This window comes from Notolepis coatsorum (assembly GCF_963971535.1).
Source record: "Notolepis coatsorum genome assembly, chromosome: 7".
In the NCBI taxonomy this organism is placed as follows: Eukaryota; Metazoa; Chordata; class Actinopteri; order Aulopiformes; family Paralepididae; genus Notolepis; species Notolepis coatsorum.
The window spans coordinates 12,715,734-12,738,499 of NC_140171.1; the positions used below are offsets into that span (position 1 = coordinate 12,715,734).

Sequence of the window (22,766 nt, forward strand, 5' to 3'; positions counted from 1 at the left end):
GGGTTGCAATGTCACGGTTGTCGGCTGTTACAGACCTAATTCTGCTGTAAAGGAAACGTTAGCCGCAATATCTGACATTATTTCCCAATTAACGGACAATGAAATAGTCATTGTTGGTGATTTCAATTGGGACTGGTTATCTCCGGCGTCAGATGAATTTAAAGCATATTGCAATTCAATGAATTTTACGCAATTAATACTCTCCCCAACTCGCCCAAATCTGAAATGTCCTGAAAAATCTACACTTATTGACTTGTTCTTAACAAATAATCCTCATAAGTATACCTCGATAGGCATGTTTCCTAATGACGTGAGTGACCATTGTGTTATTGCGGGTGTTAGGGATACAAAGATATCGAAGTCAAAACCTCGCTACATTATTAAACGTGATACAAAGCACTTTTTTGAACAGGGATTTTGGCAGGATATGTACCTAAATGATTGGAGCAGGGTCTCTTTAATACCTGACGTTGAATTAGCATGGAATCTCTTCCTGGATATGTTTTTGCCAATTGTAGACAGACACGCCCCCTTTAGGAAGTATAGAGTTAGGGGCAGGGATAACCCCTGGTTTTCTAAAGATTTATCCAACCTCATACGAGAAAGGAATCTCATCTGGGCCAAGGCAAGGAAGGCAAACTCTGAAGCTCTCTGGACCACTTTTAGATGTTTAAGAAATAAATGTACTTCCTTAGTAAAGAAGGCCAAATCAAGTTTTTATCTCACTCTCACAACAGAAAACCTAAATAACCCACAGAAATTTTGGCAGACAATCAAATCCTTATCCCCAAATAGCACAGCTGGTCTTCCACCCTGTATTGTATCTGGTCTATCTACTGTGTATGAGAAAACTGAGATGCTCAACTGCTTTAACAAACACTTTGTCTCGTCTGGGTTTCTCTTTGATCAAGTAACAAACAATACCACAACACAGGTCCCACTTGAAACTGAGCCCCCATCACATAATACATTTGATTTTCAGCCCTTCTCTATTGGTGAAGTGCATAAAGCCCTTAAGAATTTGAATCCTAAAAAACGAGCTGGGCCAGACAAACTGGATCCCTATTATTTAAAGCTTTCTGCTGATTTTATTGCAGAACCTCTAACTTATATTTTTAACTTAACCTTGACTTGTAATGAAATACCCAAGATTTGGAAAAAGGCTTATGTTCTACCCCTGTTAAAAGGTGGTGAGCCTTCAAACCCCAACAACTACAGGCCAATTTCTAATTTGTCAGCTTTAGCCAAGATACTGGAAACTCTGGTAAGTAATCAGCTGAAGGAGTTCTTATATAACAATGCTATTTTATCTTGTGATCAATCTGGTTTTAGGAAATGTCACAGTACCGTTACAGCAGCTACAAAGGTAGTAAACGACATAATTGGGGCTTTAGATAGGAAACAACATTGTGCTTCCCTTTTTATTGATTTTTCAAAGGCATTTGATACAGTGGACCATAATATAATGAAGCATAGGCTAATTAATGTAGGACTGTCTGACTCTGCTGTTGGCTGGTTCTGTAATTATCTTGCTGACAGGACTCAATGTGTTCAGGCTGATGGTTTTTATTCTGATGTTTTATCTGTCCACAAGGGGGTGCCACAAGGTTCTGTTCTAGGACCATTGTTATTTACAATCTATATCAATAATCTAGGCAAAAATGTTCCAAATGCAAATTTTCATTTTTATGCTGATGACACTGTCATTTACTGTTGTGCTAATACGTTGACAAAAGCTCTGGAAAGTTTGCAAAATATGTTTAAAGAAATAGAATCCCAACTTCAGCAACTAAAGCTTGTTTTAAATCCGGAAAAAACAAAAATGATGATTTTTACTAAATCCAAAACAAAAATGCCTTGTCTTGCCTCTATACACACATCGCAAGGCATTCCTATTCAGATTGTGTCGACTTTTAAATACCTTGGCTTTTTACTTGATGACAGCTTGTCTTTTAAACCACACGTTGAAAGCCTGGTCAAGAGGCTAAAAGTGAGGTTGGGTTTCTTTTTCAGAAACAAATCGTGCTTTTCTTTTAATGCAAAGAAGCAACTAGTTGCTGCCACTTTTTTACCAGTATTAGATTATGGTGATGTTTTATACATGAATGCCTGTTCCACCTCACTACACATGTTGGACACTGCTTACCATGGTGTATTAAGATTTATTTCTGGATATAGATCACTTACCCATCATTGCACTCTGTATGCTAAAGTTAACTGGCCGTCCTTGACTGCCCGTAGACTGCTTCATTGGTACACCTTCATTTATAAAGCAATTATTGGTCAGCTCCCTTTTTACCTCGGTTCATACCTCACCATCACATCAAACCCATTTTACAGCTTACGATCCCAGGACTATTTATATGCCTCAGTACCCAGAACCCGCACAGAGTTTGGGAAAAGGGCCTTCATGTTCTCTGCTCCCTCTGCCTGGAATGGACTTCAAAAAACTTTGAAACTGCAGGCCCTCACTACCATATCTGATTTTAAAGTTCAAATTAAGGGCATTTTAAAGAATGAGATGGGAGAATGTCGCTGCTTCACTGCATAATGTGCTGTTATATTTTATGTTTTTAACCTGACCTTCTCTCCCCAGCAACCTCCTGCAGGGCCTCACCTTCCATCCTCTTTCTACCTTTTTACCCTACCCTCCAATCTCCCCCAATCCCATTCAATCTGATTTGCTGCAGCTCAAATGTATCCCCTTGCCCCACTTTGCCTTTTATGTCTTTGTCTGTGTTTTGTGTATTTTTGTATGTTTGTTTTTTGTTTTTGCTGCCATTTTGGCCAGGTCTTGCTCGAAAAAGAGATCTTTGATCTCAAGCGACTACCTGGTAAAATAAAGGTAAAAAAAAAAAAAACACACACGCAGTACTGTATATGAATGAATGAATGAAATATAATATATATAGCCTACGGCAGGCGTAATGAATGAACGCAGTATGGCTTATTATTCCATAATTAAGCCTATAGGCTACTGTTCATTCGTAGGCGCACACAAGACTTGTTATGGAATATTAATGCAGTCTATTTCCACCGATTAGCTTTAGTTCTTATTTATTTATCCACTGTCATTTCAGTGTTGGTGTATAGGCTATATATAGTGTATTTCAATATAAGTTTAATTGATTAATGATATATTCGAAGGAATGCAGGTTTATAGCTATATCAACCCCCTCCAATGTACAGTAAATGACCAATATGGTTTTGTCAATATTCCAATGTACAGTTTTGCTTGTACAGTGTAAGTCTATCCCCCACCCACCCCTCCTACCCAACCTCCTCCAACAGTTTCTACGTCAAATGTACTCTCTTTTCTGGACTCTTTTTGTATCACAAACAGTACTGTATTTGCAAATCTGGTATGTCATAAATGTATAGATGTAGCAGTACTGTCTATCTGTGTCGTGTGTGTCATATATGTTATGATGAATTGAAAATGGGGGACCCTGATGTAAACAAGATGAAATTCTTTCTCTGGTCTGCATCCCCTTATGTAATTGAGCTGTACTGTACTGTACCCATTCTGCAATCTGTTAATAAAGTTTTCAATCAATCAATCAAACAAAGGTGTCCCATTGTATACCAATCAATGGGATACATTGCATGTTGATCTGCATTCTTTCAAATGTATATAATTAATCATTAAAACAGATGTGTAACAAATAAGAAATACAAATTCCACAGAAGGCATTAAATAATTATTATTTTCAATCATTTCACAATAATTGCATAATTGTGTTTGAATATCTGAGTAATTAAAGTAATTATACATTTGTCCAAAATAGCTGGTTCAGATATGGTTAAGCAGCTGCCCTGTGATCAGATGAATCCATATTATTTATTTATAAACTGTGTAATTTCTTATTGTACAAATATTGTCATATTTATTTTAATTGTGATTAAGTAATTAATTCCAAGGAGGCCTGTAGCGTTGACGTGAAGGAATCACTATGAGAACACAGTCTGTCAAGTTATAATGAAATTTTAAATTAGTCAATCAATCATGAGATTTGATCATGGCTGAGAGCAGATTTAAGAGTGCTCCTCAGCACTCTTAAATCTGCTCTCAGCCACGATCAAATCTGATCTCAGGAAAATTTGAAGACTCCGTCTCCCAGCCCTAATATGTCTTAAATTGGCCGAAATCTGGCTAAGACGAAATGTTTTGTCGTAACTTCGTTCGGGAATGAGACCCAGTGTCTAGAAAGAAAATCTTTGAGTTGGTTATTTAGATTAGATTTACCAGAGATTCCAAGGTTTTACCTATAGGCAAAGTAACTTGGAAATTGGTCTGTAATTATTTAAATAATTTCTATCACCACCTTTATGTAACATGTCATTAAAGTAAAAGAAAATAAATAATAATAATGTAAAAATAATTTAGCCTTTTTTTAACCAGGTTGTTAATGAGACGATGAGCTGTATGTGTGTGTCACTGAAATTTCCCCAAGGGGATCAATAAAGGAATATCTTATCTTATCTTATGTCTTTTACAAGGGATACCTACATGCCAAGAATAGCAGCAACACAGAGTTTCACAATAAACACACAGACAGATAAATGTCACATTACAACATGATCAGATACACTGAACTCTCCACGCACAAGCACACATGAGCACACACACACTGTACACGCTCACACACTAGCAGCCACTTTAACATGAGCACACACACACTCATTGATTGATTACACATCAACCCTGGTAATATTTCAACATACTGAAAATGCGTCACCTGACCTGAACCCGGTGGACCAGACATTACACACCAGCCCTGCTGAAGCTCTGAGATCCAGATCTAGACACTGCTATGAAATCATATAGAAACAAGTGTTCAAAAGGTTAACTAACTCATGTCATACACATGCATTTGTGGCGTGAAAAGTGACATTTTATGGATGAATACGTGATATCGATATTTTGCATGCAGTTCAACTCCAAATGTGTTGCCATGATGGGGATGCAGATAAACACTCATTAAGTGCATTACATAACCCCTATGGTCAAGATATTTCAACATGCCGTGTTTCAGGTGTAAACCGGGTGCATTGGACTTTGTGTGTGTGTGTGTCCTCATTAGGTGACGTGTGTAGTTCCTCCCTATATGAATTGAAAATGGGGGACCCTGATGGAAACAAGACAAACGTCTTTCTCAGGTCTGCATCCCCTTAACAATTGTATGTATTGAGCCGTACTGTATTGTACCCATTCTGCAATCTGTTAAATAAAGTTTTCATTCATTCATTCCCTATATAATCCCAGCCGGCGGTGCAGCGAGTTACAGACAACTTTCAGAGACGCAGGTAAGCATCCTTTGAAGGCAATTGTTAAAACAATGTCTAACATTTTTATATATATTATATAAATAATACATGTAAATATTTAGGATACAGCTATTTAAATTTAATGAGTTTTCTTTTAGTTTATGTCTTTGTACCAATTTCAGTTGTGTAAACTACTTAGAAATATTAAAATGTTATTGAAATCAGACATATAACCGATTTGAATCTTTTATTGTTATTTCTTTGTAGACATGAACGGAAAATACATCTTGGCGCTGTTCCTCGCTCTCCAGGGTAAGGCAACACGTCGCTGATTATAATGCGTGAACTGAATTATTTTAGCTTGATGCATTGAAATATGTGGCTGCATTCATACAATCAAACTGCACTTTGGAGAACTCTATAATAACCAAGCACACAGGAAGCGATCAAATGTATTGAATGACTAACCAATTCTAAATTGGCTGTGCTGCATCTGTTGTAGTAAGTGGAGATTTGCGTTTCAATTTCAGTAATGTGCACATGAATAGCAGTGAATATAGTGTTTGAGGGGCAAGTTGTAGCTGTCACCTATGAGGCGCCGTTTGGGACAAAAGCCTGTCGAATACAAGACACCGCCTACAGTGGCGTCGCGTGGGTAAAATAACAGGGGATGCCAAAAAAAATGTATTAAATATTTTTATTAATATTTTATTTTTTTATATTTAAGTCAAGCAGTCACCATGTACACTATGGCTCGGCGGCCAGTCAAACTTTATTTTTATTTATTTAACAGATTGCAGAATGGGTACAATACAGTACAGCTCAATACACACAATTGTTAAGGGGATGCAGACCAGAGAAAGACTTTTGTTTGCATCAGGGTCCCCCATTTTCAATTCATAGTGACATTTATGACATACACAACATACATGACATTTATGGCATAGGGACATACATGGGACCCTGATGTAAACAAGACAAAAGTCTTTCTCTGGTCTGCATCGCCTTAACAATTGTATGTATTGAGCTGTACTGTACCCATTCTGCAATCTGTTTTCAATCAATCTATCTCAACGCATACATTTGATCGTAGAAATCGTGACGTCAGAGTGTCTTCGAGAATGTTGGGGGTCCTTCATTCCCGTATGGGAATTCTTATTGGCACCATCATCATCATCATCATCAGTATCAACTAACATTACAAGGACATTAGAGGAGGACGTTTCATCACACGTTTCATCATTAAATGGCAGCAGATAATCAAAACGAGCTAGTATGATGATTGCTATAGCTTAAAAAATCGAATCAGTCAGTCGACATTTTGGCAGTCTAGTCCATGGCAATGTAGCTTTATTTTTTTTATTTTTATGAATTTGAATACAAAAACATACAGACTCTTATACAATTTCACACTTCATATAGCTACAATGAATGTAATAATTAACTAAATGTTTTAATACTCACTTGAAATAATGAAACTGCATGCTATTAAGATAATAGAGCATATCTATTAGCATGTCCATATAGTGGTAAACACACAAGGAATATACACGTAATGTAATAATAATGTACATTTAAACCTTCATATACTAACATTACCATTTGTAGACCATAATATGAACTTGTACACATGAGTACATGAGAAGCACTTTGTTCACTTCAAGTAAAGGGATACTTGACTTACTAAGGTTTATTTTGTCACATACATACCAGGGCATACCGTTTTTTTTAAGCTATAGCAATCATCATAGCTCGTTTTGATTATCTGCTGCCATTTAATGATGAAACATGTGTCCAACTTCCTCCTCTAATGTTCTTGTAATTTGTATTACATATTTTATCACATTCTTGTTTATGTTGTTAATTTCATAACCTTTTCATATCATTTGATTTGAAAATATTGAGGTCAACATGGCATTTCACTATTTCGAAAGCCTTTCTGGTGATTCTACGTGCATAAATTAAGGGGTACACCACTTTATTCTTTTAAGTGTTGGTCCGCGAGCGATACCCATCTGGGCCTCTCGCGCGGACCAAAACATGTCGGCGCGCGCGGACCAACTGGATATGCGGTGTCTTGTATTCGAACCAAAACATGTCGGCGCGCGCGGACCAACTGGATATGCGGTGTCTTGTATTCGAACCAAAACATGTCGGCGCGCGCGGACCAACTGGATATGCGGTGTCTTGTATTCGAACCAAAACATGTCGGCGCGCGCGGACCAACTGGATAGGCGGTGTCTTGTATTCGACAGGCTTTTGTCCCAATCGGCGCCTCATAGTCACCTGCACTGCAGTATACTATATAATAACAGTTTATGTCAAGGTGATGCAGGCTTTGAAAACTGATTTGAGATGACTTCTGAGTGAGAAGACAATATTTTCAAAGGTCACATTTATCATTATCCTTAGTCCAAGAAGGCTCTTAACCACAGATAAACACGTGACACGCTACACATCTTTTTTAAATGAACACACTGCAACGATGCATTTTAATCTATAATAGATTATCTATTGCCTTGACGAGCATCCGCGTGCAGAGTGAATGAAGACATCTCTCATCTTGTCCTCTTTCATGTGCGCTCCAGTCTCCGTGATCCTGTGTGAAATCCCCGCCCCCGACCCCGAGCTGGTCGCGAAGGTTGAGGACATGAAGAAGACCTTAAACAGCAGATTGCGTGCCGCCGTCGTCAAGGTAGAAAGAGCTGCTGCTCCCTACGTGGAGTCGGCCCGTGAGAATGTACATTATAAGAGAGCCATGGTCTTCTATGCTGATGAGGTGATGAATGCCCAGTTCCAGGACCATGGCACGTTGTTCACGTTGTTGTGAGTACGAAGCACCTGAGCTTACCGTTTGTTTGTATGAGTCACTGTCTGTGATATTTCACTGACTCCAGTGTTACATGATGCATTCCCTTCCCTTTGGAGCAAAGAGAGTTTCTAAATTCTTGTTTCTGAATCAAGATATGCACAAAGCCTTATGTTGTACAAGGTAATGTCGGACAAGATGGTTCGCATCTTACGTCAGTCGTCAGTACAGGACTAACATTGTGTATAAGTGCAAGGTCCAGTCTGTGACTATTCTGTCTGTACTGTTCTGTGCAGTGCTCTGGCTTTTGGTCTGGTTGGAGTGGCTAGTGATCTGGTTGGAGATGTAGCGCATGCCGTAGAAAAGGCCGAACGCTCAGCCCTGGGCCTCTACTCTGTGTACCTGCGCCCCCAAGTTGGTGAATCCCTGGAGGCTGCCGTCGCCGAAATAAAGAAGTTCCTGAACGTGTACCTCCCCGCTGAATAATAGAACTGAGGCAATCGTGACTGGGCTTCGCGGTACCATCCGTTACATGTTCAATAAAGATTCAACTTGTAAATGAGTATGTGTTTTCTTTCTATGTTGGAAACTACACACACACATTCGAAGCTATAACACACAGAATGACATTAAACCAAAACATAAATATGAGATACCTGTTTACTATCCAACGACTTGGAATTGAGGCGACACAGGTTCCCTAACTTGGACCATATTGGTGCAGATGCCAGAACTCTCTGAGACCTGTGGTAACAGCTGGACCATTACATCACAGATCACAGTACAACTTATTTCAGGTCAAACTGGACCATATCGGCTAGAATTTGAACTGTGGGGAAAAAGGTCCAGTATATAGTTCAAAACGTGTAATCCCTGTCCGATCGGATGAATGAATGAATGAAAACTTTATTTAACAGATTGCAGAATGGGTACAATACAGTACGGCTCAATACACACAATTGTTAAGGGGATGCAGACCTGAGAAAGACGTTTGTCTTGTTTACATCAGGGTCCCCCATTTTCAATTCATATAGACATTTATGACATACACAACATGCATGACATTTATGGCATAGGGACTAGGTATTTAGTACTGATACATTTGTGACAAACGGTATTCAAATATACAGGATCAGACTTAGAAATCCCATATTTTGTGATGCAGGACAGCATCTCAGCCAAGTTTGTCCTGGTATTTCAAAGCAATTCAGGATAGGATCACCCTGATCCACATTCAGACTTTTCAAGATGACCAAATCCTGAATATCAGTGCTTTAATCTTACCTATGTCCACTTATTGGATATGAAGAACAACATAAAGGAAGGACAGTAGCTATAGCCATTCATTAAAGGATATAATGATGAATCATATTCTCCAAGTACATAACACTTGCTTATAATCCAAATGGAATTGTAATAACATACAATGAATCTAATAGGGTAACAACAACTGAGCCACGTGCTCCTGCGGGTGATCCAGGCCCACTTGTGGATTTTCCTCTAAATGAGAGACTGAGTGGTCGTTCAATGTCAGATACTATTGTCCACAATTACTTTTGAAGGTTGATCACAGATGATGGACTTGTGCCTATTCTGTTGAAGATTAAATCAAAATCACATTTCTATTCGACAATCCTTGAGATAATTTTCATAAAATATAACATAATGTTATATTTTAGAATGGGTACAGTACAGCTCAATATACACACAATTGTTAAGGGGATGCAGACCAGAGAAAGACTTTCGTCTTGTTTACATCAGGGTCCCCCATTTTCAATTCATAGTGACGCCCGAATTCCCCCAAGATGGTCAATAAAGGTATATCTTACTTTAAAACTATGCAACGTTGGGCGGCTAGGTGGTGTAGTGGGCAAGGCACTCGCCACCAGTGTGGAGACGCTAGGATTCGCGTGTTCGAATCCAGCTCTCCATTGTTTTCAGTTTAGCTGGTCGTCCGCAGTAATACACATTGGCCGTATTACGGGGAGGGAAACTGAAGGGTGGGGATCGGGCGTTGTGAACAAGCGACTCCTACAAGTCGGTTGGTGCGCCTGCGCAGTAGAATCAGGAAGTGTCGGGGGCAGCGTGAGCCTCCCACGCGTTACTCCTCGACACTGAGAGATCGAGCTGCGCAGGTGAAAAGATGCGACTGCTGTTACCTCAAGTACCGGAGGGGACTTGTGCTATGTATGACTTAGTCCACATTGCAGCCGGCTTGTGGGAGGCAAGAAACAGCGTTCGTGACAGGGGAGGGTTGAATTGGATGATACGAAATTGGGATGGGAGAAAATATAGAAAAATGGGAGAAAAAGTGGATCAAAAAAAAAAAACTATGCAACGTTACTCCAGAGGCAGTGAGTTGAGCTTTTAAACGTCTGGCTGTTAGAAATACTTGAACCTCTTGCCTCAACTGCTGGTGAGACTGAGGCTGCGGTTAGACTGACTGATGTTTTCGTTTCGTTTTGAAGATGAGTTTCGCTTTTCCAGGTCGCAACGTAGCGGTAGGCGAGTCAGACATTCGTTTTGCAACCTGAGAACTTTCGTTTTGTCACCTGAGCACAGTGATGTAGTACACTGCCAAAGCAGTAGGTGGCAGTAGGTGGCGAACATGAAGGCAATTTTCAACCAATCAGAACTTGAATGTGCCAATACACTTCCTGCAAAGAAATGTCAACACGCCGCCATCTTTAAATGCCTCGGCTATTTAGCCAATGCAGCACTTATTTTTCAGCAAAGTGTAATAAAAGTGCAATAAACAAAACGGATACATTCACTGTGTTCTGCCTCTCATTTGTTGATGAAACAAAACTATCAACACAATTGACCACCAAGAGCGGAGTTTAGTCTCATCGGCGCTGATTTTGTTAGCTTACATGCTAACGCGATAGGAATATGCCATTATAACAGTATAGCATTGTGGCTAGAAGCTAACGTTAGCTCACGTTAGCCAGCCAGCACCAAACTGATGATATCGGGAGCTATCAGTAGCTAGATAACATTAGAGACAACGCTGTGTGTATTAAACAAAGGTGAATAGATGACTGGGCCATTTTGTTTTTTATGTTGAAAGATGAGCTCTGAGCTAACAGGGTCTGGTAGCTACGGTAGGTAGCTAACGTTAGCCAGCTGCTCATGCAATCGTTAATGCTAGCAGAATGAATGGATGTAAACTTATTTTTAACATATCGCAGAATGGGTACAATACAATACGGCTCAATACAAACAATTGTTAAGGGAATGCAGACTGTTGTAGCTTGGACTGGGGTCCTTATAACAATAACTTGACAACACATGGTAGCTGCAGCTATAGCTCTGTTGTCACCGGACGTTGGTGAGGGCACGCAGATGTGGGTATCTACTGCGCATGGGCGTTGAGCAACAACGGCTCCGCACAGATTACACGACACGTTGTCGGCGAGTATCCAAAACGAAAACACCTTTTCAGCGTTCACACTAGGGCAACGCGTTTTCCTGCCAAAACGGCATTTCTATGTAACAGGGACGCCTGTTCCTTAATGATAAGCAAGCAGTGCAAGAATGCGGAAGCATTCTACCGTAGTGGCGTGCGGTAATGCGCCTTTCATTTTCCGCCGCCCAGCGCCCAGGTGCGTGCACCGGCGGCGGCGTGCTCGCTCAGGTGCGTGCGTGCGCCGGCGTGCTCGCGCGAGGTGCCCGCGCATGCGCATGAGATCCCGCCTTGGTTCGACACGAGCGGAGCTCAATATATATAAGTCACCGCCCCTTATTCAGTATCGAGAAATAGCTCAATTGGCAACACTGCATGGCTGTGGATCCTACAGCTCGTTTGCTGGCGAGTTCGAATCCCATAAAATATATTTTTTTTAACGTGATTTTTTTTTTAACGTGTATTCTTTCGCCGGTTAAGGTTAGGCATGGTTAAGGTTAAGGTTAGGCATTGTTTCGGAGTTGGTTAAGGTTAGAACGGTTAAGTTTAGGCGCTGTTAAGGAGCTGGTTATGGTTAGAGTTTGTCAAAGAGAATGGCAATATTCTTTCTATGGTTAAGGTTAGGCATGGTTAAGGTTAAGGTTAAGGTTAGGCATTGTTTCGGAGTTGGTTAAGGTTAGAACGGTTAAGTTTAGGCGCTGTTAAGGAGCTGGTTAAGGTTAGAGTTTGTCAAAGAGAATGGCAATAGACAGCCTATTTCCGCGCGACAGCTCCCAAAGCGGGCCTGAAAAGAAAGGCGCTTTACCGTAGTGGCGTGCGGTGACGAATGCTTCCGCATTTTTGCACTGCTTGCTTATCATTAAGGTAGACGCAACAGGGACAGCAAACGTATTCAAAACGTATTCAAAACGAAAACAAAAACACCTAGTCTAACCATGGCCTGAGACTTTAATAATCATCTCTGAAGAAGCTCCAGCTTTTCCATCCCTGCATCTGATCAAAACACTCGACGACAGAATAGAACTTGGACTGAAGTGGACATGCATTTTATTTTACATTTAACGCTAGACTAGGGAACTAAAAACAAATGGTTTTGACCCAAAAAAAAAATCCATGAAAACTAATTGTTGACAACAAGTAATAAAGAAAACAAATGCACATAAATACTTACTAGAGTTGCATGTCTTGAATGAATGAATGAAAACTTTATTTAACAGATTGCAGAATGGGTACAATACAGTACGGCTCAATACATACAATTGTTAAGGGGATGCAGACCTGAGAAAGACGTTTGTCTTGTTTCCATCAGGGTCCCCCATTTTCAATTCATATAGACATTTATGACATACACAACATACATGACATTTATGGCATAGGGACATATAGGTATTTAGTACTGATACATTTGTGACATAACGGTATTCAAATATACAGTACTGTTACCCCTAGATCCTGACAGAGTATATACATATGATGGGGAGGGGACTGTACATTAGGAGGGGGTGGGTGGGTGGGAGGGAAATATACATACGGCGGGGAGGGAATATATAAATGCGGTGGTGAGGAGACTGTCTATTAGGAGGTGGTGGGGGTTTTGGGCATTTACGGTGGCCAGTTTCGAATTGCAGCCTCCCGTAGGTGCTCTTTAAGAGCGGTTTTGAATGTGGGCAGGGATTCACATTCCTTTACAGCTTTGGGTAGGGCGTTCCACATTGTTGTGGCATAATTGCGAAACGTGTTTAGTCCCTTGTTTGAGCCGAATCTGGGTTTAACATGATTTGTTGAGCTTCCTCTGGTGTAGTGGTTGTGGTATTCACTGACCTTTGGGAAGTATTTTGACATGTACATGGGCACCCCGGTCGTATAGTGTATCTTGTAGACCAGGCCCATTGCAAGTTGCTGTACTCTGTCGTCTACTCAAGCCATCCTAGGTTGGCAAAGTGGGCAGGGGTGAGGTGGGTTCTGGGGTTCAGGTCAAGTAGTAGTCTGACCAGTTTGTTTTGTGATGTTTGTAATTTTGTTTTAAGCGCCTTTGAGGTGCTTTGGTACCATGAGGTGCACGCATAGTCATAGTACCCTTGAATGAGTGCTCCTGCCAGAGTCTTCAGGATATTCTTGTTTACCAGAGAGGAGATCCGGTACAAGAATCTAGTTCGTTGGTTGACTTTTTTTATTACATTGGATGCCATTTTGTCACAGGAAAGATTTGCCTCTAGGATGGAACCCAGGTAGGTAATTTCGTCTTTCCTTGTGACAATATTGTCACCCACTGTAACTGAGAATCCGTCGGTCTTGCTGAGTTTGTTATTTTATCTTACGTTTTCAAAACATCCGCCAACGTATTTCCCCATGAAAACCGAACGTCCCAGACGTTTTGGTCCTCTAACATTGGTTTATGTCTCTTTCCATGTCCAACTTGTCTTCTTAATAATAAACAGTGCGGTGTAAAATACTCAAAAGGTACAGGTTATATTCCAGTATGCCATGGTGGTGGTATTCATTTGTTCCTAACGCAGCAAGAGGATATTGTGCCGAATTGCACAAACAATTGACTATTGGGGGAGGGGGAGGTTGTCCCAGGTGTCCTGATGCTGTGCAGTCCTGCGCATTGCAACACATGGAGGTGTTAAGTGGTGGACGTGGGGGGAGGGGAGGCTTCAGCCAGGTCAAGACCAAGTTAGTTGGGTTGATGTCCCATTACATAACATGAGTCTTTCCTCATAATCTTTGTATCTTCTCCACCCTCCATATATGTGAATCTAAACCAGTCTTTGGTTTTGGAATTTGTAATTATGGCCTACAGAGGGGGGGGGGGGCAGACAAACAGGCAGGTTTTTGATAATCTGAGTCTATATTACTACCTAGTACTACTATGCTAATATGTCTATACTACTATGCACTCAAGTTCAACACTGTTTGATGAACAATCTTACTGACATTTAGCTGCCAGAGTTGTACCCTTCCTGCTGACTTGTTGTAATAATAATACCTTTTATTTGAAGGCGCCTTTCAGAACACCCAAGGTCACCTAAAGGGCATAAAAACAAAACAAGACAGTCAAAGTTAAAAACAGTGATCTTGGCAAGTGAAGTTAAAAACAAAACAAACAGGAAGTATAAAACAGTGACACACAGGGTACAGTATGCTAGCCTGTTTTTTAACAATAATTTGTGATGCCATCACAAACACTGGCATTTAAAGGGTACAAATTAAAAGATTCCTGCACCAGAAAATCAATTAAGTCTTTGTAACAAAACATTTCCTGGTGGGGGACCCCCAGACCACCTGCTTAAAAAGTGGCCTGATAATGGGGCTATATTTTGCACTATATTTCCTGGCCTGAATGATTTCCCCAGTCCGGCCCTGGTTAAAAGCCTCCAATGCTTATTAGTGTGTGTGCGTTTGAACGTTTGCATGTTTCAACCATACATTTCCATTTATTAAAAAAAAAAAAAAAAAAAAAAAAAAAAAAAAATCAGGGGTCGCGGCCTGAAAACTTTGGGAACCCCTGGCTTATAGAAGAAATCTGGATATTGGGCCACTGCAAATTCGCCCCCTACTGGCCATGGAAGGCATCAACATTATTAGATCACTTTTAGGGGGGCTGTGCCTTTTATCTTGCTTTTATCACAAAACGCACAATTCTGTTGAACATTTGAGCTAAACTGAACCACTATTTATGCTATTAATTAAGTTCTCACCTATTTTTAGAAATGTAATTGGTCTGCTTTAAAAAATAAAATTTATCTCAAACCTCATTTTAATTGGTCTACTGTATAAATTAGCTACAGTAGATTTAGCTAGGCCTATCCTAATGGTAGAGCTGGCAGTTAACACCCTATTATGCTAAAACATGCATTTGTTTGTTGTCCACTAAGCTTGCTAGGTAGGTTAAAATCACTGATTATTGGAATACTAAATCTAAAGAAAAGGAAATGATCAGAATTCTTTCACTCTCAATCAACCAAAAGGGGGCCCTTTGCCCCAATGAAGAGGGGGTTATTTGCCACAAATGTGGTCACTACTAAATGTTTTAAATCGTTTTTTTCCTTCTTTTTCTTAGTGTATTATTTCTCCCAAAACCTTTGTAATAACATAATAATCATTTCAGAGCTATGGTATTATCACATTACGCTGCAATCCTTTTAAAATGATAAATATTAGATCAAGGACTGCGTTTCTTGTTGTTCTTGCATGTTACCTACCAAAGTCGGCCCATGTCACCCAACTTCTTAGGGACCTGCACTGGCTCCCCATTGCTGCACGAATCCGCTTCAAGGCCCTCGACCTAGCATACTGTGCGGCAAAGGGAGCCGCTCCCGCCTACCTCCGGTCAATGGTCTCTAACTACACACCCTCAAGACCCCTACGCTCTGCATCTTCTGGCCGCCTCAGACCTACTCATATCCGAGCTCCAGGAGGGTCATCAAAGAGAAGTCGCCTATTCTCAGTCCTTGCCCCACAATGGTGGAATGAACTACCCACCCCAGTTAGGACAGCCAAAACCCGTCCAATCTTTCGCCGTCGACTAAAGACGCACTTCTTCAACCATTATCGGAATTAAAAAGAAAAAAGAAAAAAATATCTAACCCTAACTAACCGTACTGTCATGCACTTGTCCTAATAAACTAACCTACACTGTAGCACTCAACACTTTGATGAACATTGTTACTCAGCTGATAGAGTTGTGCCCTTCGTGATGACTTGTCGTACAGAACTTGTAAGTCGCTTTGGATAAAAGCATCAGCTAAATGACTAAATGTAAATGTACTCGAGTACTATCCTATCAGAGTATTTTTTACCTTTAACCCTTTCGTTTAACCATCTGTTCGTGTGTTTTTTTTTATTACGTTTAAAAATTATATTTGTTTGTATTGTTAATCTGTTCACCACCAAAATCTTTCGTTTTTATCGTTAGTATCGTCAATGTGTTGACGTTTTACAAAAGGAAATGCGTGTGGACTGGAGTTGTGGACAGGCTTCAGACAGAGAGGTAATGAAACTTTTGTATTATTATATTATAGAATGCAACAATCTATTTAATAAGCAAACATGTGTTAGTACCGGTGGAGATATAGATATCGGTGGTGATATCGGTACAGGTGCTGGTATAGATACCGGTGGTGATATCGGTACAGGTGCTGGTATAGATACCGGTGGTGATATCGGTACAGGTGCTGGTATAGATACCGGTGGTGATATCGGTACCAGCGGCGGCTCTCGAACTGGATCCAATGACGATTCTGAAGCAGATTGTGGCTTCAGGTTGTAGACGTAGGGTTCTGGAAGGAGTCAGGGTTCTTCTGGTTGTAGTTCTGGTTCTTCAGGTTGTAGACGTAGGGTTCTGGAAGGAGTCGGGGTTCATCTGGTTGTAGTTCAGGTTCTTCAGGTTGTAGACGTAGGGTTCTGGAAGGAGTCGGGGTTCTTCTGGTTGTAGTTCTGGTTCTTCAGGTTGTAGACGTAGGGTTCTGGAAGAAGTCGGGGTTCTTCTGGTTGTAGTTCTGGTTCTTCAGGTTGTAGACGTAGGGTTCTGGAAGAAGTCGGGGTTCTTCTGGTTGTAGTTCTGGTTCTTCAGGAGTCTCCTCCTCAACTGAAAGGAACAGCAGATTACAGATGAATGTGTGTTTGGGTCAAAAGGTAACGGAGGGACACGGCAACATTTCATCTAACATTTTCATCAGAACGCCGTTCTTTAGTTGTTCTTGTTTCATTGAATCAGGACACATTAAGATGGAGCCTCGTCGTCCCATTGTTACTGCACTGTGCAAACCTGTCCCAGAGCATCCAGAACAGTCACATCAACAGAGAGGCAGGAGAATAAGGTCAAATCAACTAAAATAAAAACTGACCAATCAATGGACTAGAAGGGGGCGGCCCCAGAGGAACATAGTATCATACACTAACTGTACCCTTGATGAAGTCAATGGAGCGTAGAGCCCTCTCCTGCCTCTTGAAGTTAACCCTGTAGTGACTCATGTTCTCATAACCTGACGACGGGGTCGCCACCGGACAGGAGGTGGTCACCTTCATCAACCTGGGGGGGGGGGGGGGGGGGGAAGAGAGGAGTTAAGAGGGGCGAGGAAAAGGGAGAAAAAGAGAAGAGGAGGAGGGTGAAGGGAGATGGAGGTGAAAACAAGAGGGGTGTTTTAACATGACTGTTCCTGTGTAATATGGGTGTAACGGTACAGAAGTTATTCCCACTGCATGTTAATACTGGGGGACCCCCAAAGTATAATGGCTCCCCCCAAAGTATAATTTCTGTGTTTTTTTACTCAGTGACTGAGCACTCATTAACAAAATTTAAAAAACATAAATTATACTTTGGGGGGAGCCACCCATAAATTACAAATTTGATATAGATCATGTTCTTTGTTGGTTTGTGAGGATGTTAATACACACTTGGTAAGATGTGTGTATGAAAGAAGACCACAAAAAACAGCAGTGACTGCTCTCGGCTGTTTAACACATAAAGACATAGACATCACCAGTTGTAGGTTGTCTGAAGTGCAGTGTTAGTATGAAAATTCACTAGAATGCAGGATTTGAAAAAATTAACGACATCTTTTTTCGTCCAAATCCTGCATTCTAGTTAATTTTCATAGTAACAAACTGCACTTCAGACAACCTACAACTGGTGTCTAGGTCTTTACGTGTTAAACAGCTGAGAGCAGTCACTGCTGTTTTTTGTAGTCTTCTTTCATACACACATCTTACCAAGTGTTAGCACCTAGGGCTGCATTTTAAATTTCGTTGTACCATTCTTGTGACAATGACAATAAAGATAATTCATTCATTAATCTGTACTATTGATACATTTATGGAGTGATATGAATCTCGGCCATCATGTACCGGGCCCATCGGGCTTAAAGGAATCACACACATACCGTGATTTAATTTGTTATGGTGACATTTATTTTGACAAAGTTAGGGGGGGTGCACCCCGTTCCTGGAGGTACTGCAATACCAGGTCGATGCGTGGAGTGGACGGAACAAGCCCCTTTTCCATCTCCCTACTCCAAAAATCTATTTAATATATGGTCCCCGGGTAGGGGACTTATCAGATATTAAACTGATAAGAACAGATTTTTTTTTTTTTTTTTTTTTATTGAAATTCAAGTGACATACACAACTACAGCTCATCGTCTCCTTAAACAGTCATCATTGCACAATCATTAGATTTTTTTAGTAGCCGAAAACGTAATCCACCCACTGTTAACCAAAAACCTCCCTTTACCCCACCCCAACATTAACATTAACCCAATATCAAAGACAAAAACCTAAGCAATCTTATCAAAGACAATTACTCTTCCCAAGACAATGGTTTCTCAAAAAGAGTGTCAAAAGGGTCCATACTGTCCATCTTGTCCTCAAAAAGAGTGTCAAAAGGGTCCATACTGTCAGTCTTGTCCAGGACAGGGGAAACCGGTATACCACCCCCCTCCCCCTCAACGTCCCCCAAACCCACTCCCCCTCCAACCCCCTGCTCCCCCCCCCAACCTGTGCCACCCCACCTCCCCTCACCTTTTTTTGTGGGCCCCCACCGGTTGTTCCCCCTGCCCCCATACCTTCTACCCTAGGTGTAGTCCTTTTAACCTTTCTCCGTTTTCTACCGGCTCCTCTGCCTCCACCAGCCTCCTCGTCCCCCACCTCTCCATCTGAAGACACAGGGGAAACTGCCTTTGCAAACCCCTCCTTGCTGACAACCGGGGGTACCGTCTTCGCCGCTGTATCCTCCACAGGAAGCGCCTCTATTGTCCCCCCTGGTGCACGTTCTTTCTCCTCTTCGACCATCGGCGTAACCTCCTTCCCCACCGCCACCACTAGTGGCTGGTCCCGATCCTCTGGTGGAACTTCTTCCTCCTCTTCAACCATCGGCGTAACCTCCTTCCCCATCACCACCACTGCCGAATACCGCCGCTCATGGGGACAGGCCCTCACCAGGTGGTCGAAAGAACCGCAGTTATGGCATTTCTTTCCCACCTTGCAATCTTTTGCCATGTGGCCCGCCTCATTGCATGTCCGGCACTTCACCTCCCCACACCTTCCATCAGAGTGCCCCACCACCCGACACTTTCGGCAGAAAGGGGGCTGGTTGTTATAAAACACATACCCCCTGTCCGGCCCCAAGGTAAAGAAAGCCGGGGGGTGAGCCAACCCGTCACAGCCACCGGGATCATCCCTTAGGAGCACCTGCACCTGCCTCCGCCCCGTCCAGACTCCATGGATATCTCTTATCCTTCGGACCTCAGATATCACCTCAGCGTAGGGGGCCAGGAAATCGGTCACCTCCTTATCGATCACGAACGGGTTGTACATCGTGACGGTGATAACTCGGAAATTCAGCCTGTCCAGGGAAATCACCTCGAAATGCCTGAGGGGTCCGGCATGGCCCTCCTTCTGCTTGCAGTCCTCCAAAACCCCCTGAAGCCCCTCACTGGATTTCAGGGTAACATCGTAGCCCCTCTCCTGGGCATTATGCTGAATGCAAAAAATGTCATCCGCCTTCAACTTTAGTTGGGCCATGATTAGGGATGGGAATCGAAAACCGGTTCCCGTTGGGAACCGGTTCCTAATTGGCCGATGCCTGGAACCGTGTGGCTCCCGTGACTTTCGATTCCCTTATCGCTGCCTACAGTTGCGCAATAATGTTAGCCGTTAGCATGTAGCCATGGCAGACTCTATTTGATTCCTTAATGGCTCGAAATTGCCTGGGTTTTGGTAATATGCTCCCGAAATGCTCCTGCTGTTTGGCTACTTCTATGTGCAGTGAAAACTACTTGAATGCTTTAGAACCTAGTCATTGATTTAGATCAGGCTGAGCTAAAATTAGCCGCGGAGCTAACGTGAGCTAACGCTATTTAATCAAGCTCACAAAGAGAGATAAACAGCTGACAGCGGATAGTACAGGTACAAATACAATAAAACAGCAGGTGGGGGCTGTTGTGTAAACCTTGTACTCTTTAGTTCACATATAATGAGAGACGGAATGTTTGTTTACAAGACTGTAAGCCAGGAAGTACAGTGGTGCAACATACAAATGTGTCCGTGTAGCAACACAAGCCAATACCTTATAGGACAGGGGCCCGGGGAGCTCTCTCTCTCTGTGTGTGTGTGTGTGTGTGTGTGTGTGTGTGTGTGTGTGTGTGTGTGAGAGAGAGAGTGTGTGAGTGAGAGACAGAAGTCAGAGGAATAACAACCTGTTATTCAATAGATAAAAATTAGTTTAAGAATAAAAAAATAAATACATTTTAAGAGAATCTCAAATACATTATTTTATTTAAGTGTAGGCTATAGTTAATGTTTTATTTTTTACAGTTTTTGTATTTTTCTGACATGGGGGCTCAACAATAAATGACAATCAGAAATGTCAAGTTGCATGTTATTCTAACCAGCTTAGACCCCTACGCTCTGCATCTTCTGGCCGCCTCAGACCTACTCCTATCCGAGCTCCGGGAGGGTCATCAAAGAGAAGTCGCCTATTCTCAGTCCTTGCCCCACAATGGTGGAATGAACTACCCACCCCAGTTAGGACAGCCGAAACCCATCCAATCTTTCGCCGTCGACTAAAGACGCACTTCTTCAACCATTATCTGAATAAAAAAAAATATATCTAACCCTAACTAACCGTACTGTCATGCACTTGTCCTAATAAACTAACCTACACTTTAGCACTCAACACTTTGATGAACATTGTTGCTCAGCTGATAGAGTTGTGCCCTTCCTGATGGCTTGTCGTACAGAACTTGTAAGTCGCTTTGGATAAAAGCGTCAGCTAAATGACTAAATGTAGTTCTGTTGCATTTTCAATTTATTTATTTAAATTATAAATTGATCAGGTATCGATAAGGGAATCGATAAAGAATCGAATCGATAAGCAGAATCGATAATGGAATCGTATCGATAAAATCCTATCAATTCCCATCCCTAGCCATGATGACACCACCCACAAAAACATCTCTGTTAAACATGGGCGTCGTTCCATCCCTCCATATAAACCGCGCCGAAAACCGTAACCGTAACCCTGCCAGCACTGTCGCGAAGTGCTGGCCATCATGGGGAGAAGCCAAATCAAAATAAGTTTGGGTGTGGGCGTGATGTCATAATAGAACACGAAAACGATCTTGGTGTCGTTTCAGACTCTGTTGCCGAGTAAAGCCCTGTCCACACTGGACGCAGGAGTAGGGCTTCTCTGCAGGTGTGAATTATGTGTGTGATTGCGTCGAGTAAAGTCCTGTCCACACTGGCGCAGCAGTCGGTCCCGTCCAGAACAGTTTTTTTTTTTTTTTTTTTGGACTTATAAATTCATTTATTGGACCGTATTCAAGTGGAAACTTGTTGGGACAACTGTCGTTATCTTTGGCGACTACTAGTAGGCACTCATAGTAACTGTCAAAAACGGACAGAGTAATTGAAACATTTACTGTAAACACATGAGCTTGACATACAAATAATCATTGCGGAACCAGAATAAAAAAAAAACATACACTGAACAGATATTAATAGATGAATGTCATATCAAAAAAGGCGACGTCCTGAAAGGCGAGCGAGCAGACAAAAAGAACTCCAGACCGCTAGACTGTAGAGTTGTGTAACGCCAGGCGGAACATGTCGTTCGTGCACGCCCACTTGCCCTCGAAGTTCCTCAACATGAATACCTGCTGGAAGCCCATCACCTGCTCCTCGTCTGCCTTTAGCTGTCCCATCACCATGATAGAGACGCAACTGTCCGGTGTAGGCTGGTAGTCTTTTGATGTGATACTGTGTTGCATGACTTTGAAAGGCAGGCTCGCTAGTTTCTCGATTATTGCTTTCCTCCCTGGATAGCACACACCTTCCCACGTCAAGCAGGCTTCTTCAGTATACAAGTCACTGAGTTTGTTCCTATCGGCGTCGAACTGCTGGTAATAATGATGCACGAATCCTTCTCCTATCTGTTCCCAGATTTGTGTAGAAGTTGTGGCAGCCATGGTTCAACGTGTAGATTTAGGATCTGGCCAGAGGTTATACTAGAGCGCTCCAGCGTATCGTGGACGCAAGACGTCTGCCGTTAAACTGTCCGGCGGAGCGGCGTCGTTCCCAGACAACTCACTCTCGGTCGTGGGTTTATGCAGAGATGATTCATAATATCTCTTAACGTATAAGATAAATACTATCAGGCAACATGTGTAGCGTCCGATATATGGATATGTCTACTTTTATACAAAATTTAACAGTAGAGGAATTATTTAAGAACAATGTAACGCTATTCAAGTATACTTCTCAACACATCCGCGTCACGTGGCA

At 41.8% G+C, this 22,766-nt stretch overlaps 1 protein-coding gene across 1 annotated transcript; it reads right to left on the reverse strand.

Moving 5' to 3' along the window:
- Positions 1-21,782: 21,782 nt before the first annotated feature.
- LOC311232274 (nuclear transport factor 2-like) lies at positions 21,783-22,526 on the reverse strand. The gene has a single exon (XM_084319018.1). The coding sequence runs from the start codon at positions 22,448-22,450 to the stop codon at positions 22,055-22,057; it is 396 nt and encodes a 131-aa protein (XP_084175144.1). The 5' UTR covers positions 22,451-22,526; the 3' UTR covers positions 21,783-22,054.
- Between the last annotated feature and the right edge of the window lie 240 nt (positions 22,527-22,766).

Coding starts and splice junctions, on each gene's coding strand:
- LOC311232274 (XM_084319018.1), bottom strand. CDS start 22,450: ATGGCTGCCACAACTTCTACACAAATCTGGGAACAGATAGGAGAAGGA.